At 45.8% G+C, this 26,728-nt stretch overlaps 1 protein-coding gene across 1 annotated transcript in view; it reads left to right on the top strand.

Annotated features, from left to right (window-relative positions):
- Dnah11 (dynein axonemal heavy chain 11) overlaps positions 1-26,728 on the top strand; it is a 326,041-nt gene that overhangs the window by 232,262 nt on the left and 67,051 nt on the right. The window contains exons 58-65 of the mRNA XM_051152523.1: positions 1,966-2,079; positions 3,944-4,087; positions 4,739-4,921; positions 8,031-8,132; positions 12,288-12,426; positions 17,992-18,158; positions 24,648-24,883; positions 26,384-26,506. Of these exons, the coding sequence (XP_051008480.1) occupies positions 1,966-2,079; positions 3,944-4,087; positions 4,739-4,921; positions 8,031-8,132; positions 12,288-12,426; positions 17,992-18,158; positions 24,648-24,883; positions 26,384-26,506 (1,208 nt within the window). The remainder of the gene's footprint in view (positions 1-1,965; positions 2,080-3,943; positions 4,088-4,738; positions 4,922-8,030; positions 8,133-12,287; positions 12,427-17,991; positions 18,159-24,647; positions 24,884-26,383; positions 26,507-26,728) is intronic.

Genomic DNA, 26,728 nt, shown 5'->3' with positions numbered 1-26,728 from the left:
CCATTCATTATGAAGACCTATGCTATATGTGTGCTCCTTTCGGCTGGGCCGAGGCGGTGGCGTTCCACGTGACGGTTTTGCCGTTGGGAACAATAGCATGGTGTGCTGCTTTCTTTGAATTTGAGTTTCTGGTATCTGCAAAAATAAATAAAACTTCATGATAAATGAAACTCCATTCAGCCAAACGGAGCATAGGTTCTTGTCTATCTGTTTCCCGAAAGGCACAGCACAGGAAGGACAGACAGTTAATAACGCTCGTCCTTTAAAATTGGTAAATAATTTATTATTTGAGGCAAAATAATATAATCGGGGGCTAGTTACATGCTCGCAGCCACAACGCGTGTCCGTTACGCTGTCGTTTTGCAGGTCAGGCCCCCCAGATAACCTGAGGTGCCAGCGAGATGCCGGTTGTTCTCCCACAGTTTTCCTTTATTCTGAGGTGGACTGAGCGTCCTTTGTTTTGAGCAACCAAAAATTCGGAAAGCACATTGGAAAAACTATAAACCATGACACAGCATTCTTCTTGGTGTTTTGTTTTGTTTTGGTTCTTTTTGTTTGGTTGGTTGGCTGGTTGGTTTTTCGAGACAGGGTTTCTCTGTGTAGCCTTGGCTGTCCTGGAGTCACTTTATAGACCAGGCTGGTCTCGAACTCACAGTGATGCACCTGCCTCTGCCTCCCAAGTGCCAGGATTAAAGGCGTGCACCACCACCTTAACACAGCATTCTTTTTTTAAAAAAATCAAAACATTCATTTGTTTTATATATATATATATATATATATATATATATATATATATATATATATATATATATATATATATATATATATATTATCTATCTGCATGAACACCTGCAGGCCAGAAGAGGGCACCAGATCCCTGTATTGAAGGTTGTGAGCCACCGTGTGGCTGCTGGGAATTGAACTCGGGACCTCTGGAAGAGCAAACAGTTCCCTTAACCACTGAGAAACCATCTCTCCAGCCCCATGACATAGCATCTTAAAGCAAATAATAAATGCATTTAATTCAGCCAATAAACATATACTTTCTAATTTTGGTAACAGATGTTTCCACAGAATTTTAGATGTGTGGAGAATGTCTTTAAAGTTATGTTATGAAATTAAACAGTCATATTTCATAGGTGGTATGGTTACCAGAAGCCAGCCCCACCTAGGGCGCCTGGTTAAGGTGTTATACAGATGTGTGATGTTCACGTAAGTGTAATTACTAGTAACTATTAACCCACCTCTCTAGGCAACTCTTAGAAATCTTGAACTATAACAGGAATTTAAGAGAACTTTTCCCCCCACATTTCTTCCATATAAATTCCTAAGGTAAAATTACCAGCATAAAGGAAGAAAAATACTTTAGCAAATTAGAACATATCTGAGCCCGGCGTGGTAGCACACACCTATAATCCCAGCACTCAGGGAGGCAGAGGCAGGCAGATCTCTGTGAGTTTGAGGCCAGTCTCGTCCAGGACAGCCAAGGCTACACAGAGAAACCTTATCTCAAAAAACTAAAGAATTAAATAAATAAATAAATAAAACACATCTGATAGGTTATTTCATTGAGTTTATTAGACATAAAAAATAAATATGCTGTTTTATACCCAATATATGCCAAGAAGTATAAATACTGTTTACATTTTTATTTGTCAGTAGAGCTTAATTTTATTGTATTACTTTGTGTGTGTGTGTGCTGTGTGTGTGTGTGCACTTGTGCATGCATGTGTGTTTGTGTCTGTGGTGTGTGTGTGTGTGTACGGGGCTTATTATTGTATGGTTGCTTTACAAAGCCCTGAGCACATTGTGCTGATGGGAAACTCCTCACCTGTTTAAACGGTAGACCTGTGTTGCCTAACAACACACCCCAATACGTCCTTGCTTTGTGCTGGGGATGTCTGTGAGATGATAATTTGGGGAGAGTAGGGGCTTCCCCCCCCCCCCACTACCTTCTCTCATTAGGTGGCCGCCATTCAAACGGAAGCATCCAGGAAGCAGAGGGAGTGTCAGGCTGAGTTACTCAGGGCGGAGCCTGCGCTGGTGGCTGCTAAAGCTGCACTCAACACACTCAACAGGGTAAACTGGGTTTTGTTTGTTTGTTTGTTTGTTTGTTGTTTGTTTTTGACTGGTGGGATCTTTTTAAATAGCCAAAGGTTATGAGAGTCTGGGAAGGAGTGGGTGCCTCATGCAGCCACAAGGCCCTGCAAAAGGGCAGGGCATATCAAAGTTAAAGGGACCTCTGAGGTCACCTTTATAGCTCCACTTCTTTTCCTTACCCATGTCATTCTGTAGGTCGGTGTCTTTTAATTTCGTTTTTCTGCTTTAAATGCATAAGTTTATCCTTAAACCTTCAATCCATAAACCACAGAGAAATCTCCAGTGGGGGGCAGAGATCGTAGCTGCTAAACTGTCTCTCCTCCTGCTTAGTTGCCTCAGAGCAGAACGCTGACTTATGGGCAGTGAGATCAGTGGCTAGGTTATAATGTGAGTGGGGAGACACTCTAGAGCTGGCATCAATACCTCTCTGAAGTGCCTATTAATACATATTTTCCTGCTGTGCCCCGCAGGAAAATCCTCCTAAATATTGCTAACACTGTCCATACTCCAGCCTTCCACAAGGCAGGCTGGTGGGTAGTGATGACTGTGCTACTAAGGACTACCTAAAGGGTTCTTTATTTCCCCCCCCCCCAAATATAAAACATATTTTTAAAAAATTAGTAAGACTCCTTCATAGTATCAGGGGTTGGGGCAACATGACCACTCCATGCTATGCTTAAGGTTTTTTTTTATTGTAATTATGAGAACAGAGTCCAGAGCTGAGAGAGAAAGAAGGCTGAAAGTAGAGAAAGTAGAGGCCCGGCAGAGTTGGCCTGGCCAAGGAGAATGACCAGAGAGGGCGAACAGAGAGAGCCTGGTGGGACTAGCAGGCACAGGGGGAAACCTTGTCCTTACAAATAGACCAGAACAGGGCTCTGGCAGGAGGGAAGCCTGGGGAGGTGAGAAGCCAGCACGCTAGGGTGGAGGCTTTGAGATGTGGGACAGGTCTAGTGACGCGCTGACGGAGCCTGCAGGGCTGTGATATGCAGCCATGGGCTTTTGTCAATGGAGCCATGTGTCCCTCTGTCAGAGGTAAAGGAAATGACTCCTCTTGGCAGGTGGGAACCGGTTCCCCATGTTCCCGAAGAAGGCTGGCTTCTATCTAACTGCCACAAACCCTCCTATAGCCCAGGCTGAGCTCATTTCTAGGTATTCGGATACCCTGAGACCCAACACTCTTCAATCAAACAAAACAAACCATATGATGAAAATCCCTAGTTAACCAGATCTCAACATTCGTTACATTCTGCTCTGGCTCTCACGCCCGGTCTCTTCTTCGTATTTTTATTTTATTTTAACTCTTTGCATTTTATATATCACTTCAGTTTTGAGTAAAGGAAGCAGAGTCGCATTTGGTTTTGCTCTTAAACCATTTATTATGGGATTACCCGTACTTCTCCCCGGTGCTCACTCCTTCCCCAGCCCACCTTCCCTCACTGTCATGACTTAGCCCCACCCCCCACCCCCCCACCCCGTTTCACTGCAGTTGAGTCTGTGTTCTCCGCTGAGGGAATTAGCAGTAGGAGAGACAGTCCAACACCCATGGACCCCTCCCAAGTGAAACTCGCAGTGGTTTAAGGAGGAGATGTCTGCTTACACATTTAAAGCAGAAAAAGAGAATCAGGGCACACTGACCTCGAGAATGCCGTTTACAGGGAGGGCCTGGTTAAAATGCTAGTATATTTACATAATACCCTGGCTTCTATGGGGCGAGGGGGGGGGCTCTGCAGGACTGGCAACAAAATTGCAGAGATGTTTCCAGAGTATCAGAGTTAGAAAGCAGGTAGCTGAGAGGCAGCCAGGAACCAGAGTGTCCCCCATCTGAGTGCCTGCTCTGTTTCAGGTGAACCTCACGGAGCTGAAAACCTTCCCCAACCCCCCAACCGCTGTCACCAATGTTACTGCGGCTGTGATGGCCCTTCTGGCCCCCAGGGGCAGAGTGCCGAAAGACCGAAGTTGGAAAGCAGCTAAGATCTTCATGGGAAAGGTACCACCAGCCAGGGTGGCAGGAAGAAAATCATAACAACGAGCACACTGCCCTCATTATACATATGCCTGACAGCAAGACATGTTTAAATCAATTTTAAGCCGAAAGACCCATCTCTGTAGCTGGTCAGCATCAGCAGCTGCTGTTCCCTAGACCGCTGCCTAGCTTTTGCTGGCCACGTTGGAGGCCAGCAGGGGCTGGTGACGCACCTAAGTCAATGCAAGCAGCAGGTGGAAGGTTGCTAATTATTTGCAAGATTATGAAAGTGGCTAAGTGTAGGAGGGAGAAAATTACATGGATTACTTAGGCTGGGAAAAAAAGCAGTTACTAATGTACAAGAAGAAGGTGAAGCGGAGGCCTTTGGCGCGTGTGGATTTGCTTTTTTATTTCCTGCCTTCCTTTTCTTCAAACCGTGAGCCTCCTGTGCTGGCACAGAATGTTTTTACCCCAGGAGAGAAGAGGTTTTAAAAGTGTCCGTTGCTAATTCTAACTTCGTACTGTAAGGCTAAAAAAGCCAAGCAGTGGGCTAAGAGCTGCTTGCCAATTGTGCCTTTGTAATGCAAGTCCTAAAAGCTGGTTTTAACTTTTGATCTTGGAATTTTCTCTGCAGCCAGAACAGGCTCGTGGCAGTAAGTCCTTTTGCGTTTACAGGTTGATGATTTCCTGCAAGCGTTAATTAACTACGATAAAGAGCACATTCCGGACAGCTGCCTAAAAGTCGTGCACGAGCAATATTTGAAAGATCCAGAGTTTAATCCAAACCTGATCCAGACCAAATCGTTCGCAGCGGCTGGTCTCTGCGCCTGGGTCATAAACATCGTTAAATTTTATGAGGTATCGTTCTTTATCCACTGGTTTCAGGTGCTTCCACCAAGGGCTGTGATGGCTAATTTTTGAAATTGTTTCCTCTCCCTTGACAATTGCATCTATATATACAATGTATTGTGATCGTATTTAACCCCCATTAGGCTCTCTTTGCCCTCCCCACTCGTGTCGCTCTCACTGCCTTCCCAGCTAGTCGCCTCCTAAATGTCTTCAGGAAAAAAAAAATTGATGCACTGAGTTTAACTGGGGGTTGCTACTATGAGCATAAGTGGGGACAGGGGGCTACTTACTAAAGCACGGGCAAGCCATCCATTCCTGCAGTACTAAAGAAAGTGACACCCCTTGACCTGGCAACCACCAGTTCTCAGTGGCTTACCTAGGAGTGGCGGAGCCTCATGACCCACTCCTGCGTCCAGGGGAGAATCTTGAATGGCCCTATGTTGTGCCTGCCTTACGCAGCAGGGTCCACAGCTGCTCATGAGTTCCTGAGTGTGATGGCCAAGCCCCGTCAGAAGACAGCATTCACAGCATCCTTCCCCAAACTCTAGCTTTTACTTCGATGTTCCCTAGGCTGGAAGGGGGGGGGGGGGTGGTAAGACAGACCTCTTGCTGTAGATAAGCTAGACAGCGCTTATTCTCAGTACTTGGACCAGGTATGAATCTCTGCGCTTCAGTGCTCACACATGGGCACAGACACGACTATTTAGAAGACGGTTTAGTTATCTGTCCATAGCACAGCAGTAGTAGTCATTTCCTGCTGGGCTGGGGCCTCCCTAGCTGTAGGATTTGACCCAGATTTACAGTTAGCAGCCGCATGTTTCCTCCTGTAGGGCAGGCTGTAAGTCCAACCAGAAAGCAGAGCTTTCTCCTGAGTCCTGGTTCTACCCGCATCCGTGAGCATCTCCTCTGGCCGGAGCCTGCAGCAGGGCAAGGCCGTCTCTGCCAGCAGGTTAATTCTTAGGTCAGCAAGAAACGTAAAGTTATCAGCTGTTTAGTTTTTGGATGATAGGTATGTATTTCTAAGAACAAGACATGGTATCTCGAGTTAACATTATTCTCAGCAGGAAGATAGTTCATATGTTAGAGAGCGGTGGCTTTGTAGGAAAAGGCTGGCTAGTTTCAACACTTCAAAGCACCTTTTTTAAAAGTACCAATTGGTTTACATATATAAAATATGTTAACACTAAAGTGCTCATGTTGAGCTGGGAAATCTGCAAGTCTGAATACATATCGAATTAAATGAAGCCTTGCTGTTAGAGTAAACATTTTTATTACCATCTTTATTATAGGTACAGGGAGAGATGAAAATATTAATGATTTGCTTTAGTGTTTAAATAATGACATTAATTGTGCCTTTTTTACTTTGGGAAAATGTAAAAATAGAAAATAATTTCATTCATTGATTTATTTATCCAGTATTTATTGCCTGCCAACTGTGTCTCCAACCCTTCTCGCAATGCCAGGTACAAAAAGAGAAGTAAGTTTGGCCTGGACCTTGAAGAACTGAGTCATTTTGTTGTAGAGAGTCGTATGCCATATTCAGACTCCAAAGTACAGAGTGAAAGCTAAGCGTACTGTCATTCCCCAAATGATCATCTGTAGAAGAATGTTAATTCAGAACACGGCTGCTCTGGCAAGAGATCACAACCAAAGACCTTCTAGGCCTGTGTGATCTGGTTGGAATACAAACATGCCTTTAATCCAGGAGCCTGAGGCAAACAAAGTTTGCCTGAATTCAAAGCCAGCCTGGTATAAAGCAAGTATCAGATGGAAAAAAAGAAAAAAAAAGAAAAAGAAAGAAAGAAAACAAAAACAAAAAGCTTAGGTCCTGGCATGGTGGTACAAGGCTTTAATCCCAAACAAAAGTAAAGTTAGCTTGTGGAAGGAAGGACCCATATTTGAAAGTGATGCCTACTTGAGTGGCAGAAAGGGTGACAAATCAGACAAGATTTGACAGAATAGGATGCGCCCAACTCTGTGAGGAGAGGAGAGGGAAGCTACTGAGAGGCAGTTTTACAGAGAGAGGAGGCGGGTTTTACCAGGACAGGAAGAGAGGGATGGCTTGCAGAGAGAGAAGAGGGAATGGGCCAGAAGCTGAGAAGAAGCCAAAAGATCAGAGCAGATTGATGAGTTAGTCTGAGGCCAAGCAGAGCAATTCCAGGCCGAGACAGAAGCCAGATTGAATCAGTCAGCTGGGAGAGGAGTTTGAGCCAGAGCAGCTAAATCAAACCAGCCACCCAGAGCTCAGAAAGAACAAGTGAGGGTGAGCTTATTCAGCAGTGAGTCTCAGAGGCCGAAAACATTCTAGGCCTAGGTTAGATTATACAGAGGCTAGAAGGTTCCAGGACTAGGCCTAGGCCAGCAGGAGGAGACACAGTAGGCCTCCTGGATAACAACTGTGCAAAGAGAATAAAATTGCTTTTACAATCATCCTAAAATGTAGCTGTACCTTTCACAGAGCAGGGCTTGTAGAAGTAATACGCCATTACATTGCCCATCTCCACACATGGACACTACTTGCACAGAGGCTTGGACAAGCCACAGAAGATGTGGCCTCTCTCTACAGATCAGTGCCTGAGCACTGAGCTCAGGTTGTTCCCAGGGGACACTGGGAAGATGAAATTAGACCCTGAGTTGTCCTGTTTCTCTGTAAAGTAGAAAATAGGACCTGATCTACCCAACCGCCCAGTCAACACAGCATGTAGTAGAGGTCGTCAGGAACTGAAAGCAGAGCTGAGTGTGTGGGTAAGAGGGCATGGGCATAGCTCTGCGCGCCCTTTCAGTCAGAGGATTTCTCCATCCTCAGCCCTTTACTCTCAGGCTAGGCCTCACCTCTGCCTGGTCAGGTAGCTCCAGTGGGGTTAGTCATTTTAGGACAAACTGATTTTTAGTATATTGATGGGGTTTGACTTAAATAACATTTATGCAAGTGCTTACTGCGCTGAAGTCCAGAAGAAAATGGGCGATGGAAGAGCAAAGAGCGTGCCGAAGGCCGCGTCTGCTGAGATGGAGGATGGCAAGGACACCAAGAGCACACCGCTCTCCACTCTGGGGACTCGGGGTTGCTGTCCCCTTTGCGTCTGCACTGCCTTCTGAATGGACCCGTGTGGATTTTCAGGTTTACTGCGATGTGGAGCCCAAACGTCAGGCGTTGGCCCAAACAAACTTAGACCTGGCTGCAGCTACTGAAAAGCTAGAGGTCATCAGGAGGAAGCTTGTGGTAAGTGTCACCTAGGAAAGCAGCGTTCCCGTGAGGAGGTTCCTGGACCAGGGTTAGGATCCCACTTGTAGACATTACCATATCTGTGCTCTAGAAAACAGGAAGGAGCTTGGTCTTTCGTGAATCCGTTCACCGACAGGCTCATCTCACAGCTGTTTCTCTTTGCTGTGTGCTGGACTCACACTGGCCTCAGTGGCTCCTGCACTTTAATAGAATAGGCTCCCCGGTCTAGTAGAAAGAACAAAGTTGCCTCTGGAACTGAAATCAAGCCCCCTAGAGCCAGCTTTAGCGTGTTGGCCACGGTCTACAGTTCTACCTATACAAGTTGGTTAACCTCTAGTAACAGAGGTTTTCTCATTGTGACTAGGTACAAATTAAGCACTCCTTATACAAAATGCAAATTGCTTCGAAGTCCAACGCTCTTTGGGCTTGATTTTTGGGCACAATTTCCTAAATGGAACATTTTGGATATCCCAAAGTTTTAAATTAGGAATGTTCAACATGTAAAAAATCTACATGAGTACTCAAAAACCTGAGATGTTCTAAAATTTTATAGGGACTCTGGACCTATATGATAGCATCTTCTTAGGTAGATTGCAATGATTAAGTGCATAATTTATATTAATCTATATTAAGAGGTTAGCATGGAGGCAAGTTTACAGTGTCGGTGCTTGGGGGACTATCTAGAGCTATGAATACCATCATCATCACCCACTAGGTCTGTGGTGTGATGTTCTAAGGACATCCAAAGGCAACTCTGGTACCAAGCACCATGAGCCAGGAAGATTATTAGAGTGCTGGCTAGTGGAGATGTGCTTGACACGCCCTTCAGATGCTGCTTAAGAGTCAAAGTGGTGAGGACAGGAAAGGCATTCCTACAGAGACTAAGAATCAAGGAAAGATGCAGGGGACTCTTGAAAAATCACAATAGGCAAGGGCACCAAGAGGGATGTTGCAGGGAACGCTGACAGCAGGAAAGGCTAAAGGCGGGGAAGGGTGAAAGGCATTTGCAAAGATGAGCCTCTCATGCTTACGGAAGCTCAATTTTCTTTTCCCCTGAGTGTTAAAGAGCTAGATCTGACTGGGAAAGATTTTTAATAGGTTAATGACACCATCAAATAGCTTCTTAACAACTGAGAGGATGCTGGAAGGAAAGATGTCTAAAGGCAGAGAGACAAGTTCAAAGGCAACCGGGAGAGGGCTCTGTGGGGGCCTCAGCTGGGGCAGGAGCGGTTGTGGCAGAGGGCCAGGGTGGAATCGCAGCTGGCTGACAGATGCTGAGAGCAGAGAGGATAGACGTGGAGGGGGTGAGATGGGTGGCAGGAGCACAGAGAGGCTCCCCCGAGACTGACAGCTCACAGGAGCCTTCCAGTCTCTGGCTTCTCATCTGTCATCTGTGACAGAAAACTTCAGCCTCTCAATGAGATGCAAACAAGTGTTGATCTGACCTGGTACCCACTCCGCCTTCTGCGAGGGGAGCTAGATTCCTTTGTCTATGATGTGTTCTCATTCTTCACGTGACGTTCGCTTAGCTGGGATGACTTCCTACACAAGGCCTAGATGCATATTTGATCCAGGATCCACTAAGCTTATCCCCCGTCTCTTGAATTTGGATAGGAGCGAAGGGCGGAGAAGCAGCAGCCAAAGACCGAGAGCTGATGTCCAGGTTTAGTCCTCCAGCGGCCCCTGCTCCCCTGACCCTGCTGAGCTCCGCATGTGTCTGCCTTTCCCCCTGACCTGAGGACCCTGCAACTATTTTATAGGACATTTCAGTTTAAAGTGCAACCAGGGGCTCTGTCCTCTTTGTCTGCTGGATAGGGAGACCTTTTGGTATACAAGAAATAGAAATCCCTGTGGTGGTCTGGACTTAGAGAAGTTTTCTTACGAGACTGCTTAGGGTGAAAAGCATGCATGTAGCGTGATGAAGAAAGAGCAATGAAGGCTCAGGGTCCATTTGGAGCCGCCGCTGTTTAGAACCCTTTAGAGTGTCCCTGTGACTGTGCAGGCCTTTTATAATATTTAAGCTAAGCTTGCTGTGTAGTTGACTACTGGTCAGTTTGGTAAAAAAAAGTGTGAAGTGTTCTCTCACAGAGATCCCTCTAAAGATCTCAAGGCAAGTTGTCAAAATCACATCCCAAGGCAGAGACCAAAGCAATGAATCCTTGAGTATCCAGGCAATGTATTGAGTTGTGCCTCCATCTTATTCAGTTTACAAGGCCTCTTTGTGGCAACAGTTTGAGTAAGATGACCAGTAATCCCTGAAGATTTCTCCTTTGACAACGCTCTTAGTAATTCAGCCCCTCCTCACTACCCCTCCTCGCCCAGGCCACATGCCCATACCCCCTCCTGCTCGGCCAGCATGCTCTTCCACCAGGTCAGTGCCAAAGGATAGGAAGTGATCCCAGCTAAGCGAACATCACATGAAGAACAAGAATGCATCATAGACAAAGGAGTCTAGTTCCCCTCGCAGAAGGCGGCGTGGGTACCAGATCAGACCAACACTCATTTGTATCTCATTGAGAGGTTAAAGTTGGGATAAATGATGTAAGTTGATTTCCCACCATTCTGACTTAGGAAGCGTTACATATTCTTTATGGCTTTGGGTAGCTATTAGAAGCAATTTAATGTTCATAGGAAAGTAATGGCACTCTGTAGGACCAGGGAGCTGACCATGGTCATGCAAAGACGTTCTGTGTTCACACGAGTAATTTTTTGGGCACAGGCTGCAGAGAGCTGGAAGGTGTTTAGCCCGACTGTTTGCACGGAGTCAGTACACACATTGACGAGCCTCAGAGCAAATACTCAACAGAGAAAAGGCCACAGAGGAAAGCTGAAATGTCTAAGAAAGACGAGTTCCCTCAAACCCTCAGCAGAATGGATTGCCAAAGAGCTACAAGTTCCACTTAGGTTCACGTCCCTCCCAGGGCCGCAGGGAGACACATGCTGGGGACAAGGTGCCTTTGCAGAGTTAGTAAGTCAGATCCAAGCCCAGGGAACGTCCAACCTTTCCTGGCTTCCGTGGTCTCGTTGTTCCTTCCTTCTATGTTGCACTTGCTCCTGATTTTAATCCAAGTACTTTGCTTAGGGCAGTAGGGACTTTCTGTCAGATGGCCCCATCCAGGCAAACCCATTCAGACCGTTTATTAGTTTAGAGCTATCTCATTGTGTATCTCAGACTGGCCTGATCTCTCAGCTGCCCTCCCTCTCCCTCTGTAGTGGTGGGGTCCTAGGTGTGTGCCCGGTGCCTGTCAACAGTGGACGTTTGTTTGTGTTTCCCCACCTATTAACTCTTTATCTATTAGGTACTGAACTGAGACAGGGAGGGAGGTGTCAGTTCCTGAGCCCTTCAGACCCCATCAATATGTCTCAACTTGCATTTTTCTCTTTTGGAAATTAGGTGGTGAGACTCAGACATGATCTGTTATCATATCCAAAAACCTGGATATGCCAATTGGGCCGGGCTGCTTCACTTAGAGCATTACCATCCTCCACCACAGACACAGTAAAGCAGACTAAACAGTGACAGGGTCAGACTCTCGTAAGGAGAAGCCACATGAGCCACTCAAGGGTTTCCAAGAGACATTCTGGGAGCTTTCCCATTTCCTGAGACTCTTGGGGTCCAACCGCGCTATCTCCTGTCAGTCCTGTGATTCCCTTTTTAGCTTAAGACATTTAAAAAGAGTTTAATACAGCCGAAAACCATCAACTAAGATGCCAGATGGTTATGCGAAACCTCACTGTAGCCATCTTACTACCTGTAAGCTCTAACAGGCCTAAGACTTATAACACTGCTTTTGTAGGTGCTTGTAAGGTTCTAAGATCCCTTGATATGACAAGGGCCAAAACACAACCTATTCACCAAACAGAGGGGTTGGCACTCACGGCGTGTTTTGAGTCTTAGGGAGTACCACTCAGTTCAGTCCCTCTGTGTACCCCACGGGAGAGTGGAAGAAGGTAAGCCATATGGCAAGCTGCTGTCTGGAGTGGCTCTGGCACATTGGTCATCACCATAGCTTCCTTTCATCCCTAAAATGTGTGTGGTGAAAGGACAGTGGGGAGAAAGGGTCTCGTTTCCTGTCAGCGGTGTCTCCCAGTGGCTGTCATGTTGGCGTTGACTAAGGACGTCTCCACAGTTAGTTTTGACCCCTTCTTTAGGATCTGGATCGGAACCTGAGCAAACTTACAGCTTCGTTTGAGAAGGCAACAGCGGAGAAGGTTCGGTGTCAGGAGGAGGTGACTCAAACCAACAAGACGATTGAACTAGCAAACAGACTCGTCGGCGAACTGGAGGCAAGTTAACTCTTCTTCGAAACTCTCACTGAAGCATCCAGGCTGGCGGCTTTGGGTTTCATGATCATTTGTTGACAGTGACAAACTAAACATAGAATTGATAAGTTGGAGAATATTTATTCATTATTCAGACTTAAAGGGCCAAGTTACCAGAAGGAGGAAGCCAGCAGCCGTAAGGCCAGGAGTTGGAGGCGTGTGTCTGTAATTTTAGCATTCGGGACTCGGAGGGTGGAGCTAAAGGCTTTCCTCAGCCACAAAGCAAGTACAAGGTCAGATTGACTAATACAAGACTCTGCCTTAAAAAGCAAAGCAAAAATAAATAAAATGAACAACCAGTTGTGTGTGTGTGTGTGTGTGTGTGTGTGTGTGTGTGTAGCCAGTAAACTCAGTGTGACATTTGCATAGTCAACAGAGAGAGAGACAGAGTCAGAGAGAGAGAGAGAGAGAGAGAGAGAGAGAGAGAGAGAGAGACTCTGTGACAGAGTTGAAACAGTTACCTTTACATCTGTGAAAAGCAACGTGAGGCTGATCAGCTTCGGAATGGCTGCTCTAGCTCCGAAGTAGTTCACTGGCATGTGTAGACTTTGTGTCTGGTTAATTTCAGTGCATTTTTTTAATTTGTAAATTTTTTATAATAAGGTTTTAATTTAAAAATGCCAATTTTGTCAGGATTCGACTGTTTTGTAGCCACTTTGAGATGATGAAGGATCTGGGTGGAATATTATCTACCCATCCCCCCCCCCTTTTAATCTCTTTGGTGGTTTCCTCTAACATAGTATAGAGCTCAGGACATGGCTAGGCAGTTTGACACTGACTTCCACCAGCAGATCCTACTTTCATACCCAAACTGACGGGCTATGCTTGTGGTGTTCACTCGTTCTATGGATGAGCAGCGTGCTAACGTGAGTGGCTTTCTGTTAGGTAAAAGTGCTGAAGTCAGGCTCATGGACCCTTCCTTGTATGAACATGCACAGCTGAAGAACACGACCTCGACCATGAGCATGTTGCTGATACCAAATTTTACTTGTTCTGTCGTGTCACACCAAATGGTTTGAGACAGGTCTTTGACGCTCCTCTGCTTTGTTTTCTTGTCCCTTATTTGGATAATATTATCCAAGTTTAGTAATTTGGACAATACATGAAGTGCACTATCCATGCAAGGTTGTGTGAAGCTCGTTGTTTCCTGTGAAAGTTAAAAAAAAAAAAAAAGATAAGCAAAGGACTTGAGACGTTTCTCTGTCTGAGATGTGCAGTAGGCCAAAGGCGTGAAGCTCTGTTCGGCATTGTCACTAGGAACTGCAGCTGCAGTTGCCAAGGAGACCATAGGGAAATTGTGACTGTCACATATTGTTTGCTATAATGTAAAACAGTCCATCCTCTGAAAAAAGTCTCAAAATGTTCACCATGAACGTACCATGTGACTTAACAGGTGCAGTCACTGGTGCGTACTCCAAAGGAATGAAAACAAGTTTCCACTCAAAAGTCTTCCTGTCATTCACTGTTCACTTCCTCATTATTTACAGCACTCCAAACTAGAAAGAATCCCATTCCTATGAGTAGATGCGCAAAAACATAATATGTCCATGCAATGCCATAACACGGGTAAATCTTGAATACCTTGCTAACAAACAAAGACCTGGGCATATGAAATTCCCAAGTTTGGCTGCCTTGGAAGACAGTCGGTGGTTACAGGCTGGACGTGTGGCTTAGAGAATAGTTTCTGGGGTGAAGGAGAGAGGGGCAAGAGAAATCACACAGTGGGGATGGTTATAGAATACACCGAAATCTATGTACTTTAAAAGGTAAGCTTCATAGTGTAAGAATCGTATCTCAGGCTGTGTGTGCTGGCGCACGCCTTCCATCCCAGCACTCAGGAGGCAGAGGCAGGCGGATCTCTGGAAGTTCAAAGCCAGCCTGGTCCACAGAGAGACAGCCAAGCCAGGCCTACACAGAGAAACTCTGTCTCAAAACAAAACACCAACAGCAAAAAGAATTATATCTCAATGGTGCTGTTTAAGCATAAGGTACATTAGGTAACAGGATAACAGGATATCAATATTAGTATATTAATGCTTAAAAGAATACAAGCCAAACACCACACGACTAAGGAGCGTATGGCACATCACTACAAACACATTTAGCTGCCAAGGACACAGCACGAGTGCATTTAGGTGGAGCTGATGGACACCTTGCTTTACAGTGGCTTAAACATAATTTTTAAATTACCAAGGGCAGACAGTAGCAAGTGTCCACGAAGGTGATTAATAATGAGGTAAGTGTCTCTTTTGCTTCTCCGGGACAGGCACACGGGCAACAGCCCTCACGCGTTATGCTTCCTGCCCCACGATGGCTGCCACAGTCTATGTATGGGCCACTGCCCTGAACACTTACTTCCCTTTCTGTCCAAGATGCACTACAATCTCAAATTTCTCCACGGAAAAGGAAAGAAATAGGTACCTAGGAATTTCTCTTTATAAAACACCTAGCTCCCCATGGAAAGTGGTCTCTCAGGTTCACACTTGGGAGAGTTTGAAGAACTAGACTGGCCACTCCTAACTGTAAAGTAGGCTGGAAAGCCAGGCCACCCAGTCATGGTCTACATCATGAGGGTGGAACACGGAGTCACCTTACTCAAAACCAGGTTCTTTTAGGATGAAAAGGGAGGTGTGAGAGAGGTGTAAGAGAGGGGTGTGTACTCTATTAGGCTAGCTGCCCTGCCTCCCCCCCACACACACACACACACTCAGTCACTTTTGACATAGTCTAACTCTGTAGCCCAGGCTAGCCTGACCTTTACGGTGTACCTGAGATTCACGTACAAGGATCCTGCCGTGTCCAGAAGACACTGCTGGGCCTGGGTCCTCCCTGACTTTGTTTCACTCTTTCTGCCCCATCTTCCACAACATTTCCAGAGTCTTGGGGGGCTCATACATACGTCTTTCATGTTTTTTCATTTTCCCCAAATCTAACATAAGCGTTTGGATGACAGGAACTTCACGCATTTTGAACGATTTGATTCCAGGCAGGAAGTCCAGTACCCAGTATCAAGGTCATTGATAGATATTTGTTGTTGGAGTAACTTTTGCTTGAGGGATGGGGGAGAAAGAGAGTGAGTGAGTGAGCATGAGAGAGAGGGAGAGAGAGAGAGGGAGAGAGGGAGGGAGGGAGAGAGGGAGGGAAGGAGAGAGAGGGAGGGAGGGTGGGAGGGAGGGAGGGAGAGAGAGAGAGGAAGGGAAGGAGGGAGGGAAGGTGGGAGGGAGGGAGGGAGGGAGAGAGAGATGGAGGGAGGGAAGGAGGGAGGGAGGGAGAGAGAGAGAGAGAGGGAGGGAAGGAGGGAGGGAGGAAGGGAGGGAGGGAGGGAGATTCTTTGAAGACGCTTTCTCTTCAGGTCAGCTGAGAAGGCTTTACTGTTACTGGGTCTTACAGCTGCTTCCACCTAATGTGGTAAGACCTAAGTGTTTAATGTGCTACCACGTGTGAGGTGCCTGAGAGAAGAAGAGTGTCACGTAGTCAGGTGCTTCTTGGCTGCCTGCGGGTCTATCAGGGTGGAAGCAGCTTTTCCCAATATCTCTAATTCACAGGGACAGCCTCCAAGCCTGGACGTAGGCTGCTTTAGACAATGGGGGTGGGGTGGAGACGGCTTGTATGTTGTTAAGGAGGAAAAATATATTTTTGAAGGATTAATTGAACATGTCAGACCTTTTCCTCTGAGGATAAATTCTTTCTGACTAGAACAGGAGACAGTTAACTTCTGAAAAGCATCAAGACTGATGATTTTGTCTATATAGCATTGACCTGGAAGCTCAGCCATTCAGACTAATAAATCAGGCAATTTATATTTAATCATTAACTAAGTCCTGAGCTGAACAGCTGTTCAAAATTAGAAATGGGTCACCCCAGCCAGGATGACATTACAGGCAATCTATAATGCATTAGAATAAAATTATAGTGATTTTTAACTGTCCAGAAATTTATTACAGGACATGTTCCAACTCTTAAACCCTTGTTACCCAGCGTCAGGAGTGATTTATGCTGCAGGGGTGGTGGAATGAAATTATTGACGCTCTCAACAGCCAGTAAGTCTGTGTTTAGTGCATCTTCAAGTCCAAAGGTGTTAGAGAAATGAGCTGGGTGCACTTCACTCTCATGTACAAAGCAAAAACAACAAATGTGGAGGCGAGGTGAGTGGAAGTGTCTGGGATTGAGGAAAGAAAATAATGGATTCCGAAAAGAGGACCAGAGAGTTGGGCTTTCCCGGCTTCAACAGTGTAGCTGCAACGGAGACCTTGGGACAGCTCGAGGGAACGTCCACGTGTGTCCCAGGTGTTATTACGGTTCGCAGGAAGCTGACATTTTGGTTTTTTGTGTCATGTGTAAGTTATGTTTCCTGCAGCATCTTTTTTTTTTTTCCTGGAAGAAAGGGGAGAGTCTTTGGATTCTCTTTCCTTATGCTATGAAATTGATGATTGTTTTGGCTCCTATTAATTTTCCATATCCTTAGAATGTTATATTAATTTTTGACATGCCTTAAAAATGGAGTGATTTAGTGGACTACCCTGCAGTTCAGGCAATCCATACATATTTATTGCAGTTTCATACAAATCCAATATCAAGGGCCCTACACACTCACCCTGTAAATCAGATTGTAAATGACCAGCCCACTAGATAGAAGGGCTTAACTGAGTTTCTGAGCGTCTTGTCACAGAGGCCAGCTGAGCCCTGGTTCTCAGGATTAACGTGGCTCAGAGCTCCCTCCACCGATCTAATGATTGTACTAGAAAAATGGTCTGGATCTGGTTACTACTGGAATCATTCTTTAATTAACAGAATTCAGAATTAGTGGTTATTTAAGATTTATGTTTTAATTAATTAACAGGAATGATGTTTGGTAATTTTCTTTGTCTGATCAGCCCATAGCCAGTACTTTACGAAAAAAATATTAATTTAAACAGTATAGTGCTAGTGCCAAAAGAAAGGGGTAAAATAGAGACTAGCCAGGTTGACAAGCAGAATTCTTGCCAGTTGGGCATGACATTACACAGCCATGGAGTTGCTAGCACTGGAGAGACTGAGGCAGGAGCATAGCCAATTGGAGGCTAGGTAGTGTTACATAGTGAGATATTCTTCTTTTTTTTTTTTTTTTTAAAGAAAATTTTAACATCACTAGTTGAAGCAGCAGGTTCTCTATTCTCCCATAGGGACAGGGAAGCAATTGACTGACCTGTTTAGGAGGGCCCCAATCACAACCAAAGTATTAGCACAACTGGCTGACCTGTTTAGGAGGGCCCCAATCACAACTAAAGTGTTAGCACAACTGAGAAAACAAGACGTAAGTGAGCTCGTGTCATGTGATGCTGAACTTGGCTGGAGAGAGTGGGAGAACTGGGCAGTGATGGGTTTCAGACAGGCAAAAGATTAAAGCAGGCACCCCAGCCGGTTCCACGCCGTTCCTCTAGAGATGGCACAGGAGGCCACAGGCTCGAACTACGCTGTCAGGTAATTGCGTTAAGCATCTGCGAGTTGATGCTCACCCCGTAATTACATATGGGTAATTTTATCCTTCAGTCAGAGAAGATCCGATGGGGTCAGTCCATTAAGTCCTTCGAAACTCGGGAGAAGACACTGTGTGGAGATGTGCTGCTCACGGCGGCATTTGTCTCCTACCTCGGGCCCTTCACAAGGCAGTACCGCCGGGAGCTGCTGCACTGCAAGTGGATTCCGTTTCTTCAACAGAAGGTGAGGCCCATCCTTCACTCTGTTAACCTGGGGAAAGGGTGCTTCTGGTCCTCCGTAACAGCGACTGTAACATCTTGTTCTGTTTATCTCATTTTAATGAAATCATCCCTCATCTGAGCGTGAAAAATATAGACTAGTGGTTAGAGGACACATTTCACAAGACAATAAATAGGAAACAAAATCAGAGTATTAGACTATTAAATAGCACATTTATTAAGTTCCAATAATAGCATAGATTATTAAACAGTGTTTTGTTTTCTTGCTAGTACCGATATTTATTACAGATTTCTCAAGATAGCTTTCAAATTAAAGGGCAGCATTTTGTGAAGTGACATTTTTAAAAAGCTTGCCATAAATTTGGATGCTGGATCTATAGATGACATAAAATCAAAGGGCTGAAATATCAAAACTCCTGCGGTTTAAGATCTCCCATGTGCCGGGTGTGGTGGTGCACGCCTTTAATGCCAGCACTCGGGAGGCAGAGGCAGGTGGGTTGCTGTGAGTTCAAGGCCAGCCTGGTCTACAAAGCAAGTCCAGGACAGCCAGGTCTACACAGGGAAACCCTGTCTCAAAAAACCAAAACCAAAAAAAAAACAAGATCTCCTGTGTGTGGCTGAGAAAACAGAGAAGCAGGAACGCTAAATGACTCCCACCATGGAGCCGGAAGTCAGCCCACCTGACCTCCAGACCGGTCTTCCTGTGACCCCAGCATTGTGACGGATGAAGCCGCCTCCTGCTTCACTTTCCCTTCCCTACCACGTCAAGACATCCCCAGCCCTCCCCAGTGGGGGCTTTCTCAGCAGTGCTTATCACAGCTTACATACATGCCAGTGGAAAGTCAGCAGTTTAAACAAAGTCAGTATTTAGGGAAAGCTCCTCGCTAAAGGCACAACTCACCTTGCCGTGGAAAGTCCCATTGTAACTAAATTACTGCACGCACCTATAAACTTAAAACTTGCGTTTATATTGAAGACTTCGTGCATGAGATTAACAGGTGTGATTCTCTGAGCTTCAAGGCTGGTCTTCAGATAGTAGGTGGCTCTGATTAAGCATAAACCAGTCTGGTAACTTTGCCCAGTTCTTAGGGCAGGCGAGTTTCTACAGTGGCCTTCTTTTTTGTCGTCTTTGCAGCGTCCTCTCCATACTTGAGCCTCTTGTGTCTGTCCAGGCTGTCCTGTAACTCTGCGGACTGACAGGCGCCCTCCCCAGCAGTTCTCTCTGCACTCAGCGGTAGTAATAAAGAACTCTCGTTCTCCCAGAATCGTGCGGAAATCCGCTTCTGACATCAAAGCGGCCGAGCATCGGCTTCCTGGCATAACTGCTCACTTTGGGCTTGTGCTGAGCTGTGAACTCAGGATACCAACTCATTTTATGTTTTCTATGCTAGAAACTGGCCTTTTCTGCATTGGTTTTAAAACTGGTCTTTAATTGCTAGTCTGTCATTCGTGCTTCTAGAAAGTTCCCTGTCACTTGATTTTATCCTCCCCCCCCCCCCAATCTAATTCTAAACCTGGATTTAGGTGAATTCCATGAAAAATAAACTCTGAAGCGATCATAAATATTCTAGAATTGATTGACTTGTCCATATAAACATCTTAAATATGTGAGCAAAGCAAAATGGCAACCTTCAGTTGATAGGTGCGTGTATCAGTTTCCACAGCAGGCCTATTGAGCTCTGAGCCTAAGACTCTCCCCAGGAAACCCCGTGTAGTTTTCAGTCCCCATGGCTCTGTATATCCTTTGGTGTTTTGTAAGTCATCGTGCAAACAGAGGCAGGCGCTGGCAAGCCTCTCCTCCCACTCACTTCAGGGGAAAAGGCTGCTCCACACTATGAGACAAGCGAGTCCCTGCTGGGAGGGAGTCCTCTCTCTCTGCAGGACCCAGCAGAACATGCTGCATAAAAAGGTAACGCATATTTGTCCTTGTGGGATCAAACGTGGTCATGGCTCAGCTGCTTCCCTCCAAGTTCCTTCACAGTGAGGTGGGAAGACGGTCTCACATTGTAGCCGTGTGCGGCGGTGGTGGTGGCAGAATGGTGACGGTGAGACGGCAGGGGCAGGATGGCCATGGTGGTCGGGAGCAGAAGAAGCCGTGGTAGCTCAGCAATGTCACTGTTTAAATGACCATTTTCCCAGCCGTTCCTGTGTTTCTCCCCAGTAAATAGGAGCTCTGTGTGGCTGTGGGTATCTCCTTTCCGTCCTTGGCTTGTCAGTTTTCCTGGGGAGTGTCCTAAGCACTCTACTGGTTTGGACACAAACCAGTTATCAAATGAGTATGATTTGTGGAAATCGTGAATCTGTAAAGCAAGCATGTAATTTATTGCTGACCTAAGACATTGTTAAGGTGACCTTGGAAGCAACTCTTCTCTGAACATTGAGACTTGGTGTCCTCAAATGTCATCAGAAATGCACACAGTCTGTGCATATGTATTGTTTTAGTGTGTTGCTGTTTAATATACATTTAATCTATATTACACTATAGATTATGTATATATGATCTAAATGCATCAGCTATGGCTTAATTAGTAGATAAACTCAGTTTAACTCAAGTTAGAATTCCAAGGAAAATTATGTCTTTACTTGACTCAATGATTATAAAGTTTGCTGATGGGTATCTTTTTAAGGTCAGCCAAGATAATTGTAAAACAGAGCCATAAGAGACTCTTGTCTTTCAAGACACTAAAATATATTCTAAAAGTACAGAATTACAGCAAAGCCTTTCTGTAGGAAACACAGCGTGCTGAACTAGAGTAGTATTTAAAAGCATGCAGGGATATAAACAGTTACTTGACATCTGTGCAACGTGGCATGTACAGACACAGCTGCGTCCATCCCTGACCACCGTTTAGACTCATACTCTGTCTGAGTGCCTAAGAGGGACCAGCCTCTCCTGCTCACCCCTGGGTCACCCTAGACAAGCTTTCGTCCCGATATCTGTCTGTCTGTCCACAGTGCTGGGTGCCTGCCGCCCCCCCTGACATTTGGCTGTCGCAGCACTCAACAGAACTGACGGTGGCTCCTCACACATACGCTTTCTTCCTTTGGTCTCGAGACACCACCCTGCTCTGACCCCCCTCCTGCTTCATGGGTCAGTTCTTGTTGGACGTCACTGACGCCCCCACGCCCACCCCTACTCTTCAAGCCGTCAGCATTGATACCCAGGGCTTCCACTTCTAGCCGCGCGGCTTTTCACTCACACCATCTTTATCGTTCGGCCAGACTTAGGCTTTAAGCGCCATCTCTATGTTGCTGGCCGACGATGGCACCTGGGCTTTGGCATCTGAAAGCTGCCTCGGGTGCAGCAGTATCATCTCCTGACACACCCTCAGGACCTCCTCCGCTCAGCCTTGCCTGTGTGCTTATTGGCAGCTCCCTGCTGTCACCTACACGTTTGCCTTCACGTAACATGTATACTGAGTCCACCCTGGAAACTGCACATGCTGAGAATCCGAGTGTTTTCTGCCACGTCTGGGGCTGCCATGCTGGCCCGCGCCATCACGCTTTCTTGGACTGCTCTAAGAACCCACAGGCACCTTTCCACGAGCCGACAACAATGTTGTTTGTCCCTTCAGTTGCCCCGGAGCATATCATCTAGTCTGGGCCTTCAAAAACAAAAGTCCATTTTCTCCTTAAATCCCTTGACCGATCCCCCATTTCACTAAGAACAAAATCCAGATATTTTACAAAGGCTTCAGATACTTACAGGGCTGTTCATGATTCCACTTGATCTCACTTAGATTTTCCTTCCTCTTCTGCTCTTGTCACTCCAGCCACCTCATAAGTGTCCCAGGCGTCTAAGCCTCGGGCCTTTGTACTGCCTTCTGCTCTGCCCGCGACTATGTTCTCTGAGAACAGCCTGTGTCTCCCACCCATCAACTCTTTGTCCAGTTAAGGTTATCCAAGAACTAGTTATGATTGCAGTCCCATCTCCCAGCATGCCTCTCTCCTTTGGCACAGCTCTTGCTTGTGTGTTTGCTTTGCAGTGCTAGGAAGTGAACCCAGAAGCATGTGAGGTGGTTAGCCAGGAGGTGGTGGCTCACGCCTTTGATCCCAGCACTCGGGAGTCAGAGGCAGGCAGATCGCTGTGAGTTCGAGGCCAGCCTGGTCTAAAAAGCGAGTCCAGGACAGCCAACCAAGGCTACACAGAGAGACCCAGTCTCAAAAAAAAAAAAAAAAAAAAAGAAAGAAAGAAAGAAAAAAGAAAAGAAAGAAAAGAAAAGAAAAAAGAGTTTGAATGTTAGAAGTAAAAGGGAAATGGCAATACTTGATGCATCATCATTGCAATATGGTGGCGCGATGTGTCCCCCACTAATTCTGTCATATAGATGACATTACACAGCAGAGTGGTGATGAGTGAGTGGTACAGAACTTACAAGGGCATATGCTTTAATGCCCCCACTTTCCAGCAGCAGCAGTGGTCTGAACTTTAATTTGGCATAGGAAGCCCCCAGGGGAACAGAAATCTTTATTTATCATGATTATAGTCACCACAATAAAGCTTGCCTCAAAGTCTAGCATGACATGAGAAGACAAGAGACACTGTGAATCCAGCAAGGTTTTCAGGCAGATAGCCGGAAGTGAAGGAGGCAAGGAGTTCAGGTGACTGCCAGACGAAAGAGTATGAGAGGCACATTTCAGGCTACCTAGACACGCAAGTTTAGCTTAAAGTTGATTTTAAAAAAAGTATATATATGGTAAGATACCTTAAAAGTTAAGTATACAATTACAGTTATGACTTTATAACTCTACTCGTGACACATACCCCCAAAGAAATGAAATCTAAGACGCTAGCATTTGTTCGCATGCTCAGGCACCTAGGAGCATTGCTGACGTTAGCCAAGAGGGGGGAGCAAGCCGGCTGAGTGGGTTTGCTTCACACGGCACAGGCGCTGGGTAGAGATGATCCAACCCAGAGCTGGTTATCCTGCAGCAAGCATAAGGCTTGCAGACATGGTTCTGACCGAAACTAGGCAGGGAGCAGAGTGAATGCTGTATGAATCCAATTGTACAAGGTGTAGGGAAGTCAGATTCGTAATGGCACACAGGCGTATAGATGCTGGGGTGGAGGGACTGGGGGCTGAATAGAAGCGAGCTTCAGTTGGGGAGGATAAGAAAGCTCTGTAGATGGAGGTGGGGGAGGCCCGTGGCATCGTGAACACTTACTGCTACTGTGTTGTAGATATTTAAGAAGACAATGTTTATACTGTGCATCACTTGCCACACTGAAAAAGAAAACCCATAGTAGGGTGCCAGCCAAGGCGGTTAATGTGTATGGAAGAGAGGAGATAAGATCGGAGGACTGGATTTGAAATTTCAGACTTGAGTGGTGAAGTAGTTCCATGTATCCTAGGGCCAAGGGCAGTGAGCATGGTGATGTCACATATGGAGAGGTAATGTATAGAGAAAGCCGGGGAGGAGGGCACGTGTGCTCTTCCTGTCCCTGTGTGCCTCCCCAGGATGCTAGTGTAGACAGAGAGTTAATAGCAAAACTTGGAAAGCGAAAAGGGACCAGAGGGAAGTAATCAGTAGGTAAAGAGATACATGGAGGGCTGCACAGCTGGACCCTGTCAGCCTCAGAGCCACTGTCGCAGCTAAGCATGGAGGCGTGGTAGTCAGGGTGAACAGCAGGGAAGAACAGACACCCCTTCCCTTCCCCTTTTTCAGTGAGGGGACAACTCAGACTATGAAAACCCTTAGGTGAAGTTAGTTCCTGGGCTACGCTTCTCTGGCCCCCACACATAGTGGATAAAGCCATATAGGAGAAAACCGTTTAAATACGTTAATGGGGCAAGGCTGGAGAGATGGCTCAGAGGTTAAGAGCACTGTCTGTTCTTCAAAAGTCCTGCGTTCAATTCCCAGCAACCACATGGTGGCTCACAACCATCTATAATGAGATCTGCTGCCCTCTTCTGGCCTGCAGGCACACAAGCAGGCAGAGCACTGTAGGAGTAATAATAAATCTTTTTTTTTTTTTTTTTTTTTTAATGTATTAATGGCAGAACTAAAGAGGGGGAGTCTGTTGAAAGATTTGACTAAAATCCCATTTGACTGTAATATTCTGGATTTGAGAACGGCTGGCCTGAGAGGAAGACAGGTTTTGGCTAGAACAAGAGGACAGAAATGTAGGAAGAGCTGTTAGAAAAAAAATGTGGAGCTGGAAATAGGTTTGGAGGCCCAGGATGAGACAAGGCTTTATGCCCAGAAAGCAAGCCTCTTGCTCATTTCAGTGAAGGTGCCAGGGTCTCACAAACCACACAGACTCGATTAATCCACTCCAGAAAGGGAAGCAAAGTGAGCACAGTTAATAATCTAGACCCTGAACCCACAGCTGATGGGATTCTGAAAGGTCTGAGCGGTGTGCAGCGAATCCACGTGTTTTTTCCCTTGACTTCGTTTTCTCTCGGCGTTAGTCTCATTTTCTTGTCTGTCACAGCCAGCCTTCCGCCTCGGCCATGCTGCCAGCTGATCCTGCTCAACTTTGATTTCACAGGTTTCCATCCCAATAGCCGAAGGCCTGGACTTGATTGCCATGTTGACGGATGACGCTACAATTGCCGCCTGGAACAACGAAGGGCTGCCCAGTGACAGGATGTCAACTGAAAATGCCACCATCCTGACACACTGCGAGCGCTGGCCTCTGATGATAGACCCTCAACAGCAGGGAATTAAGTGGATCAAGAATAAATATGGGCCTGACCTGAAAGTCACACACTTAGGCCAGAAAGGGTATGTGGGTGTTACCTGCTCCGAAGGGGTCTGAACTGGATGAAGCCTTGGCCTTTCTGCCGCTTTACAGCGTTACAGCTTGGTCCCACTTGTCGATTTTTTGTATTTCTTATAAAGTATGTCTGTTGAAAGACGTGCATGTTAGGCAGTGTCCAATTAGTTGAAAGGGAAATAAAAATCATTTTAATCTGTGGTTGAAAATGCATTGATTTCCTAGGCTAAGAGTGGGAATGTGAGAGTTGGACATAGGACACATAAGAATTACACCTATAGGCTATTGATGATTACAGCCGTAGTCCTGACTGTATTCTCGGTCCAGGGAGGATGCTAAAACAGCTACAGGTGCCCACCCTGGGGGCCCAGTCTCCTCGCTTAGTTCTGTGATCATTTTTGAAAGCTGAGTCGATGCCATGTCAGGGTGCCTGTTGCCATGAGTTCTCAGCAGCAGGAAGCTGTGAGCCCTTCATTCAGTGTGGAACGCATCCTTCGGACCTACTGACATTGCCTGGAGCCCTCCCTGCCCTTCCACACATAGTGAGCTCAGGAGTTTCTGCAGATGTGAGACACAGACCCTGCTAATCTGGAAAACCACTAGGTTAGGGAGGGATACTTTTTGGAGACAGGCATGAAATAAGATGACAGTTGACTACTTTATGGGACTTAAAGGTATAAAAACTACAGGCTACGGAGATGGCTCAGTCAGTAGAGTGTTTGCCCAGAACACATGGGGATGTAAGTTCAATCTCCAGCACCCAGGGATAGCTAGGTACGGACTGTCATCCCAGCACCGGGGAGCCAGACCTGTGTGCATCTCCAGGGCTGCTGGCCCTGTCACAGACAACAAGCGGATAGCTACTGAGAAGCAATCCTGAAAGCTGGCCTCTGTGCTGTGTACGCACGCTCAGGCTTAACAACTAAAAACTGTGTAGAACCACAACCATTTACTTTCATTTACTGTTTTTTTTTTTTTTAAGATTTATTTGTGTATGTACTTTATGTACATGAGTGCTCCATCTGCATGTACACCTGCAGGCCAGAAGAGGACATCAGATGCCAGTATAGATGGTTGTGAGCCATGTGGTTGCTGGGAATTGAACTCAGGACCTCTGGAAGAGTAGCCAGTGCTCTTAACCTCTGAGCTATCTCTCCATCCCTAATTTTATTTATTCTAAATAAGCATATGGAGTACATTTAAATTTATAATACTTAGATCCTTTGTGGTTATTTCAAACATTGATTATTACTAGAAGCAATTAATTTATATTTGACTACAAAATTTCTCTCAAAATGTGACCCCTGATTTCTAATGTAATCTTACACATATGGAGAGAGACTAAGCATACTCTTTTTTAAAAGTTTCCTTTATACTCTGCTATAAAATTTACTTTAAGTTTGTTTAAAATAGCTACATAAAATATAATTTAATCATATAATTTTGAACATTACCTGTGCTTCTTCACACTATCTTACTTGTGATCTTTATTCTGATTGCACTTTAAGGTTTTTAAATGCCATTGAGGCAGCCCTGGCCTTTGGTGATGTCATCCTAATCGAAAACCTTAAGGAAACAGTGGATCCAGTCCTTGGTCCTCTGCTTGGCAGGAACACCACTAAGAAAGGAAAGTAAGTATTACGTGTTGTTGTTGTTGTTGTTGTTGTTGTTGTTAAGCTATGCCTTGCGCCAATTGAGTTTGCAGCTGTTTCTGGTCCTTGGCCTCATAGGCAGACACCACCCGCTGGTGTCTACCTGGTGACATCTCTGAACCCCAGTCCATGACTCCTGTACCCTAAGCAAACCAACCTCAGAAAACCCAGATTCACCCTTCATTCTGCTTGGCAAATGTC

This window comes from Acomys russatus, chromosome 1 (genome assembly GCF_903995435.1).
Source record: "Acomys russatus chromosome 1, mAcoRus1.1, whole genome shotgun sequence".
NCBI classification, from domain to species: domain Eukaryota; kingdom Metazoa; phylum Chordata; class Mammalia; order Rodentia; family Muridae; genus Acomys; species Acomys russatus.
This window is presented reverse-complemented; position numbering and strand designations above follow the sequence as displayed.